The sequence below is a fragment of the Myotis lucifugus genome, unplaced genomic scaffold, assembly GCF_000147115.1.
Source record: "Myotis lucifugus unplaced genomic scaffold, Myoluc2.0 scaffold_222, whole genome shotgun sequence".
In the NCBI taxonomy this organism is placed as follows: Eukaryota; Metazoa; Chordata; class Mammalia; order Chiroptera; family Vespertilionidae; genus Myotis; species Myotis lucifugus.
In genome coordinates this window covers 2,088,356-2,097,743 of record NW_005871270.1, presented here as the reverse complement: position 1 = coordinate 2,097,743, position 9,388 = coordinate 2,088,356, and the positions used below count along the sequence as shown (strand labels likewise).

The window sequence follows — 9,388 nt, the reverse complement described above, 5'->3', positions numbered from 1 at the left end:
ACTGGGAAATTCAAAGCTGCCCACTTCCACTCCCACCTCCTGAGGGCAAGGGGAAACTGACGAGAGGCGGGGCACTCCAGGTGGGTAGGCGGCAGTTTAAGGGGTGAGAGAACTGACACAGGAGCTTGCCTTGGGCAGCTGAAGGCAGCTAGATCTCTACCACACGCTAGGATCTTAGGGGTTTGTATAGAGCCCTTCATAGGGTGCCATCAGGAATCCAGTCCATATTGCTTTTCTCACCTTCATTGTGGAAATAATTGAAGAGTATATGCATTTAAACATTTTTCCAAGTGGAAAGGCTTTATAATGACCAATTTCCAGCAGTGTAGTCAGAGAGCACTGCTTGTGTTTTTTGTATTTGATTGCAGTTTTTCTTTAGGGCCTCAGATATCCATTTTAATGAACATTCCATGTGTACTGCCAAAGGAGTTCTATTCTGTAATATTGTGCTTCAGAATTTGATACATATTTGTAAGTTACCATTGACTATGTTGTCTGGGTCACTGCTACTCAAAGTGGCCAGTTTGCTAAGGACACTATTTAGTTCAGCTGATTTTTGTTGTTTTTTTTTTGGTAGCAAATCTTTCTCAGTGAAGGGGGTGGTACATTGATTTGCATTCAGAGTGAACTTCTTCTCGCATTGCATCTGGTAACCACAGTGCATGCACTGGCATCAGCCTGTAAACACATTTCAGCAGCACTGGATTAGGTTTCCTATCCTTATTCATTTTTGTCCACTTGCTTTGCCTTGGAATTGCCGGAAGCCGGTCCATCCTTGCTGCTTGACACAGTCACTGCAGGGAAGAAACATCTGCACAGCTTATGTTTCAAGGGACCTGGCATATATGGCATATGTTTGCTCCCCCTCTTAACACTATGTGTTTTAAACAGGACCACCTCCCGGATAAAGGTTATTTCCCCAGGTGAGGATTTCCCCCTGGAGTTAGGGAGGGAAAAAAACCCCTTAACTAAGTGCCAGGCGGGTAGTTAATCACTTTAACTACGAACAATCACGCTTACGCTGCATAAACTTTACTCCCTGGAATGGAGATAAGAAACGCCCTAACCTTTGGAATAGAAATTGACAGGATTACAATCAACTGGTATAGCCGAAACTGGTTTGGCTCAGTGGACAGAGCGTTGGCCTGCGGACTGAAAGGTCCCAGGTTCGATTCCGGTCAAGGGCATGTACCTGGGTTGCGGGTACATCCCCAGTAGGAGATGTGCAGGAGGCAGCTAATCGATGTTTCTAACTCTCTATCTCTCTCCCTTCCTCTCTGTAAAAATTCAATAAAATATATTTTTTTAAAAATCAACTGGTATAAATACAGATGTAACAAGAGAATAAAACACAGAACTTGGCTGGAGATCCTGGCTAGGCTGCTGATCAACTGAACGCTGTCTCCGTGTCATTCCTTCGCCGACTCCGTCCACACCTTTGGGGATCCCTGGACCTGCTGGGGCTGGACCCCAACATTGGAATGAGAGTGGTGTGTGAAACTTCTCTCTTGTTAATATGTTTGGTTTCTTTTACTTACATCTGCATTTCGTTTTTACCTTATGAAAGTTGGTTGCTGTATTATTGACAGAGATATATTTCCATTGCTATTTTAACCATTAGCATTATAAAAAGTCCTCCTTTCTCTTTTTAGTGCTTCTTAAAAAAAATTTTTTTTTATTGATTTCAGAGAGGAAGGAAGATGGAGAGAGAGATAGAAACATCAGTGAGAGAGAATCATTGATCAGTTGCCTCCTGAATACCCCCTACTGGGAATTGAGCCCGCACAGCACCCGGGCATGTGCACAGGCCAAACCAGCTAGTGCTCTTTTTAACCGTTTCAGTCCCAAGCAGCGCGATTGCGCTGCTGAGATTTTATGTCGAGAAAACATACGATTCGTTTGAGTCCCAGGGGGTATTGAAAAAACACTGTCGAAGAATCCCAAACAGCGCAACTGCACTTTCTCTAAATGAGTACGAAAAGACCCAAACAGCGTGATAGCGCTTGTTTTATTTTATGTCGAGAAATACCAAGCAGTGCGATCGCGCTGCTTGGGACTCAAACGGTTAAATGCTTCTTGATCAAAATTCTCCCTTGACAGATATTAACGTCATGACCCTTGAGATCTTCGTTTTACATTTTGTCTTGTATTTATTTTACATTTTGCCTTGTATTTATTTGTCCATCCTTTTGTTTTGTAGCATTTTTTTAGGTGTGTCTTATATGTACCATATGGTTAAACTTTGCTTTGCTCGACACTTTGAAAGTACTTTAAAAACATGTTTTTGTTTATTTTAGAGAGAAACATCAATCAGCTGTCTCCTGCACGCCCCCTACTGGGGATTGAGCCTACAACTCAGGCATGTGCGATGCTCAACCTCTGAGCCACACCAGCTAGGCTTGAAAATACTTTTGTTTAATATGTGAGCTAGCCTCATTTATATTATTGATAAACACCAACTTTTTTCAATTATAAAATGATTTAACAGAGGATATGTGTTTTTTTAATTAAATCTTTATTGTTCAGATTATTACAGTTGTTCCTCTTTTTCCCCCCATAGCTCCCCTCCACCCGTTTCCCACCTCACCCTCCGCCCTCACCCCCCACCCACTGTCCTCATCCATAGGTGCACGATTTTTGTCCAGTCTCTTCCTGCATCTCCCACACCCCTTTCCCCCCCAAGAATAGTCAGTCCATTCCCTTTCTATGTCCCTGATTCTATTATAATCACCAGTTCATTCTGTACATCAGATTATTTATTCACTTGATTCTTAGATTCACTTGTTGATAGATGCATATTTGTTGTTCATAATTTTTATCTTTACCTTTTTCTTCTTCCTCCTCTTCTTAAAGGATACCTTTCAGCATTTCATATAATACTGGTTTGGTGGTAATGAACTCCTTTAGCTTTTTCTTATCTGTGAAGCTCTTTATCTGACCTTCAATTCTGAATGATAACTTTGCTAGATAAAGTAATCTTGGTTGTAGGTTCTTGGTATTCATCACTTTGAATATTTCTTGCCACTCCCTTCTGGCCTGCAAAGTTTCTGTTGAGAAATCAGCTGACAGTCGTATGGGTATTCCCTTGTAGGTAATTGAGTCTCTTTCTCTTGCTGCTTTTAAGATTCTCTCTTTGTCTTTTGCTCTTGGCATTTTAATTATGATGTGTCTTGGTGTGGTCCTCTTTGGATTCCTTTTGTTTGGGGTTCTATGCGCTTCCTGGACTTGTAAGTCTATTTCTTTCACAGGTAGGAGAAGTTTTCTGTCATTATTTCTTCAAATAGGTTTTCAATATCTTGCTCTCTCTCTTCTTCTGGCACCCCTATAATTCTGATGTTGGTACGCTTGAAGCTGTCCCAGAGGCTCCTTACACTATCTTCATATTTTTGGATTCTTTTTTGTTTTTGTTTTTCCGGTTGGGTGATTTTGCTTCTTCGTACTTCAAATCTTTGACTTGATTCTTGCAATCCTCTAGTCTGCTGTTGGGAGTCTGCATAATATCCTTTATTTCAGTCAGTGTATGCTTAATTTCTAGTTGGTCCTTTATCACAACCTCGAGGGTCTCATTAGATTTCTTGAGGGTCTCATTAAGTTTATCGGTGGTTTCTAGAAAATTCTTTTTTTATACACTTTATTGATTTTTCACAGAGAAGAGGGAGAGGGATAGAGAGTCAGAAACATCGATGAGAGAGATCGATCAGCTGCCTCCTGCACGCCCCCTACTGGGGATGTGCCCACAACCAAGGTACATGCCCTTGACCGGAATCGAACCTGGGACCCTTCAGTCCACAGGCGGACGCTCTATCCACTGAGCCAAACCGGTTCGGCTAGAAAATTCTTGAAAAACCTTAAAAGTGTGGTTTTGAACTCTATATCCAGTAGTTTGCTTTCCTCCATTTCTGTCATTTGTGTTCTGTTTCTTTGTCTCCGCATTTTTTTATGCTTCACTGTGTAGATAGAGTGGCTTTCTGTGCTAGGTGTGCTATAGGGCCCAGTGGCTCAGCCTCCCCAATTACCTGAGGTGTACACTCTTGGTGCACCCCCTTGTGGGCTTTGTGCACAGTCTTGTTGTAGTTAAGCCTTGGTTGTTGTAGGTAACACTGGGAGGGATTGACCTCTAGGCCAATTGTCTGTGAGAATCAGCTGTGTCTGCAGTGGGAGAACTTCTGTGCTGGAGACACCCCTCCGGGGCAAGACTTGCTTCAATGGGGCTTTGGTGGTCACTGAGTCTGCACCCTGAGTGTGTCCTTTATGGATCCAAGGAGCTGCAAACTGGATGGTCCCACTCTGACCAACAGGCACAGTGGCTCCTGGATCTCTAAGGAGGTGCTAATCTAGCCTCCACCTGAGGCTACCCAGCAGGAGCCAGCTGTGATGCAATGCAAGTTGCCATGGGGCCTTGGGCAGCTGCAGTTTGTTAGGTAATTATCAGATTGCAGAAGGCCAGGTCTTTCATATGCAAAAGCCTTGGGCGGGGAGAGGTCCCAGGGGATCAACAGGGCGGAGCGAGCAGTTATGGCTGCCCTCAGTCCTGCCCTCAGAGGCCCTGCTTCTCAGTGTTCCGGCAATTGCTGCAAGCACCTCTGAGAGAATGCTGCCCTCGAGTTCCGACCGATGCCAGACAGTCCAGTTTCTCCCGTATGAGTCTGGGTCCCCAGAGACTAGCCCGGAACTGGAGCTCAGAGCTTGAGACTCCCTCCCGATTGAAAAAGACAACCGTGTCCTCAGCCGCCAGCCCTCTCTGCATGCGCCTCTGTACCTCTGTATTTTATTCCTGCACCGCACCTCCTCTGAGTCTTGGTATGCTTTTCTCTTTCCTTCTAGTTGTAGAATTTCCACTCAGCCAGCCTTCCTGTGGTTCTGGATGATGTCCGTTATGTCTTTTAGTTGTATTTTTGAAGTTGTGGGAGGCAGCAATTTCCAGTGTTTACCTATGCCGCCATCTTGGTTTTCCCTCAGGATATGTGTTTTATTGATTTTAGAGAGAGAGTAAGTGAGAGAGAGAGAGAGAGAGAGAGAGAGAGAGACATTGATTGGTTGCCTCCCGCATCCACCCTGATCAGGGATCAACCTGCAACCTGGGTATGTGCCCTGACTGGGAATGAAACCCACAGCCTTTTGATGTACACAGACAACTCTCCAACTAACTGAGCCACACTGGCCAGGTCTTCTTCTCTCTCTCTTACTCTCTGGATCTTTTAAAAAAATATTCCTCTTGGAATTTATGGAGTTTTATATTTCGTTTTGTTGCCTTTATAATAATACTAGAGGCCCAGTGCACAAATTTGTGCATAGGTGGGGTCCCTTGGTCTGGCCCGTGATTGGGGCCGATGGGAGCCGATGGGGGCCTGCTGGCCAGGGAGGAACCTCGGGAGGGCTCCAGGGCATGTCTGGCCCTCTCACCCAGTCCCAATTGGCCAGGCCCCAGCAGCAAGCTAACCTACCAGTCAGAGCATCTGCCCCCTGGTGGTCAGTGTGCGTCATAGTTACTGGTTGAGCAGTCGACCAAATGGTCGGACACTTAGCATTTACACTTTTATTATATAGGATATTTGCAAATTACTATGTTCTATCTATTTAGCTACCTCTTTTTAAAAAAGATAATATTCCAACTTTTCCTTCTGACTGATAGAATAATGTTAATGATAGAAAAGCCCAAACCTGCTTTCCCCTTTCCTTCTACAGGTGTTGGTACCAAAAGTACTCCTTAAACAGAGATCAGAGTGTCTGTGTTTCACAGCATGCTTTTCAAGATCTTTAACTGGCCTTGGCCGGGTGGCTCAATTGGTTGGAGCATCATCCTGTACACCAAAATGTTGTGGGTTCCATCCCAGATTTGGGCATGTATAGTAGACAACTGATTGATGTTTCTCTCACATCGATGCCTCTCTGTCTCTTTCTCTGACTCTGTCTCTCTCTCTCTCCCTCCCCCTTCCGCTGTCTCTGGAATCAATTTTTTTTTAAAGCATATCCTTGGGTGAGGATTAAAAAAAAAATTGCCCTAGCCTGTGTTGCACAACAGTTAGAGTATTGGCCTGCTCATGGGAGGTCTTAGGTTCAGTGCCTGGTCAAGGGTGAGTACCTGGATTGTAGGTTCGATCCCCATCCTCAGTTAGGGCGTGTGTGGGAGGCAACCCATCAATGGGTCTCTCGCTCTCTCTCCCTCCTCCCCCTTCCACTCTCCCTGTAAAAAAAATAAAATAAAATAAAATAAAAATCATCCTCACTCCTCAAGTGAGGATTAAAAAAAAAATCTTTCCTTCAAGCAGAGGACAGAACAGTATGAATATTGTTTGGCCATGGCTTTGATACAGAAAAAGGAAATTAAGACGCTTTTGATAAGCCTCTGTATGTGGGTGAGATTTCAATTTCCATCCTATTGTGTAATATAAAATCAAAGTAGTCTTGTTGGTCATTCCCCTCTATATTTTGGTATGCTCTGGAATGGAGTCTGCTATATGTTGTTACTCCCATTTTCAAATCCTCTATTTCATTTTTACACAAAACAATTTTGAGGGAAAGCAATACTCCCTGCCTTGTTCCTGACTTTAATGGCAGTGCATTTAATATTTAGACATTTATTATGATGTTTGCTCTTAGTTTCTCAGGAAAAGAAAACAAACCAATTCTTTATCATACTCAGGAAATGTCCTTTGTCTCTTGTTTTACTTAAAGTTTTTACCAAAAATGGTTCTTGAATTTTCTCAGCTGTTATATAATTTATAGTTTTTAATTTGACTTGATCAATGTGATTAATTAGGTTGGTGGATTTCCTAATTTTGAACTATCCTTATGGGCCCAAAATAAATTCTGTTTTTAGGTTTATTCTTAGGTGGTTAATAGTTTTTATTGTGAATGGAATCTTATTTTCTATTACCTTTTCTAATTGGTTATTGCTGGTATATAGGAAAGCTATTGATTTTTGTATGTTGACCTTATATGTGGCCATTCTGCTGAATTCTCTTATTAGTTCTAATGGTTTGTCAATTGATTTTCTTATGTTTTCCTATGTTAACAATAGTGTCATCTGCAAATAATCACAATTTGCCTCTTATTTTCTAAAGCTTATACCTCTTATTGCTTTCCTTCTTATCTTGAATTAGAACATCTGATACCATTTGGAATAGTAGTAATGATAAAAGTCATTTTTGTCTTGTTTCTGACTTCGATTGGAATGTGTCTATTGTTTCACCATTAAGTATGACTTTGCTGGAGGTTTTTATCATTGTTTTAATAAAAACAAACAATATGGCCTGGCTGGTGTGGCTCAGTGGTTGAGCATCGACCTAGGAACCAGGAGATCACTGTTCGATTCCCAGTCAGGGCACACACTCAGGTTGTGGGCTTGCTCCCCGGTAGGGGGCATGCAGGAGGCAGCTGATCAATGATTCTCATCATTGATGTTTCCATCTCTCTCCCTCTCCCTTCCTCTCTGAAATAAATAAAAATATATTTTAAAAAACAATATGTAAAATTAAGGCTGTTCTTTTCCTACTTTGGTAGGGGAGTTTTTTCTTTTATGTCATTAATAGGTATTGAATTTAAGGTAATATTTTTATTTTTAATATGTTAATATAATAAGTTAAATTTATAACTATTCTAACACTAAACCATCTTAGCAATGCTGGAATAAATCCTCTTTGACTTGATGAAGTATTCTTTTAATAAACTGTTGAATTTAATTTGTTAACATTTTATTTAGGATTTGTGCTTTGTTTTTCAGACATGGAATTATGTATATATTTTTTCTCTTACTGCTCTTGTCTGTCTGTGGTTTCAGGACTTGCTGGTCAGGAAAATGTGTTGGGTGATTAATTTTTTTATACTTATAGGCTAGTGAAAAATTATTAAAGAAAATCCAACACCTGAATTGAAAAGTATGATAACTATATTTACTCGTTAAATACTATTAAACTTTCTAAAACAAGTTGAAACTTCCACCACGCATGTTCAATTTCAGAACAATGGACTCAAGACCAAGCATACATGTTATATGCATCAAGTCTAGATTACAAATGATCTTAGTCATCATCACATCATCATTGTCATCTTTATGTTTCATTTGAATGCAGTTCATGATTCATTGGAGGTATTTTGTGATGATACTATGTTAATGATAATAAGAATGTTTTGGGGTCTTACTCATGATGGATTAATTAGAACATTCTGAACTGCGGATGTTGCAGGAATTGATGCTTTTACAGCTGGGGACTGAAGTGGGCATCTGTATTGAGAACTTTTGCCCTATGAGGGACATTGGAGTCCTTAGTTGAATCAGATGTGGCTTGTGGTGTCAGTGGGCCTAGAGTGGCCTTGGTGTGCTAGTAACTGAACCAACACTTAACCATGGAACTGCTATTCTTCCTTCAGAAGTAAAAAGAAAAAAATCAATTGACAAACTATTAGAACTAATACGATTTTGTAAAGACTTCAGTCTATAGTTTGGAGCAGTCGAGCAATATCTATCAAATGGCAATCTAGGCCTTGAATAGGGCTTTATCAATGGCAAAGAGGTTTGACTCTTTTGCCTTGCTAAATCAAATTTAAAAATCTTTTTGGGGGGAGGAGAGGTTAAAAGCTGGTCAGTGCAACACTGGATTGCCAGTAGAACATCACCTGCATCAACAGTAGCTTTCTTAGCGTGGCTTGAATAAATTTTTGCATTATTTAGAATTGGAAGGCGAACTCCGATATCTGATTTATAGCTCTTGCCTCGTAGTCTGCAATCCTCATATCCTCTAAGATTTGTGTTGTCATCTGTGCATCTTTCACATGCTCTTGGGAGAATCCATCTTGCCAGACTCCATGATTTCCGGTGATCAGGCTTCTTGAGCTAAATCACCCACGTGAATGTATTTCAGTTCTGGTCTTCATGCAAATTCTTTGCCCAGCACAGCTTTTCCATCCCCCGGTGTACCTTTCCTATCTCACCCTTCAGCCCCACCCTGTTATGCACCCTGATCTGTGAGCTGGATGCTCCAGCCTTTTCTTATTTTCTCAAGTACCTTTTATAAGGTGAGAAGTGTGCATTATGGAGGGCAGAGGGGACTTGCAAACTGCAATGAAGAGGAGTGTCTCTCTGAACAGAATCAAAAAGGAAAAAAGAATTTCAAGCTCAAAACCCTAAAATTTTGGCTCAAGGTAAGTCCCAAATCATTGACTTTTTATGTCTATGCTAAAAATAATTAATCTTTTGCAGCCATGGGGCTGATTATAACTGAAAATCAAATCCAAAGTGTGAAACTGAGATACTGCAGTACAATATCGGTTACGTTCACAGCCTTGCCAGGTCTCATGTGCATGTTGGAGCGGTGACCAGAAAGGAAAGCATTTGGATGACTCAGGACTCGGAGGGTACAAAATCCTACCCCTTGGCCCTCCCTTGCCT

The 9,388-nt window shown here is 41.5% G+C and overlaps 1 protein-coding gene across 1 annotated transcript; it reads right to left on the bottom strand.

Moving 5' to 3' along the window:
* Window positions 1-7,918: 7,918 nt before the first annotated feature.
* Window positions 7,919-8,807, bottom strand: LOC102417002 (transcription initiation factor TFIID subunit 9). The gene is given in 7 exon segments (XM_023761916.1): window positions 7,919-8,079; window positions 8,082-8,215; window positions 8,217-8,264; window positions 8,266-8,314; window positions 8,317-8,676; window positions 8,679-8,771; window positions 8,774-8,807. Coding segments are annotated over 7 exon segments (879 nt in total).
* Window positions 8,808-9,388: the final 581 nt, after the last annotated feature.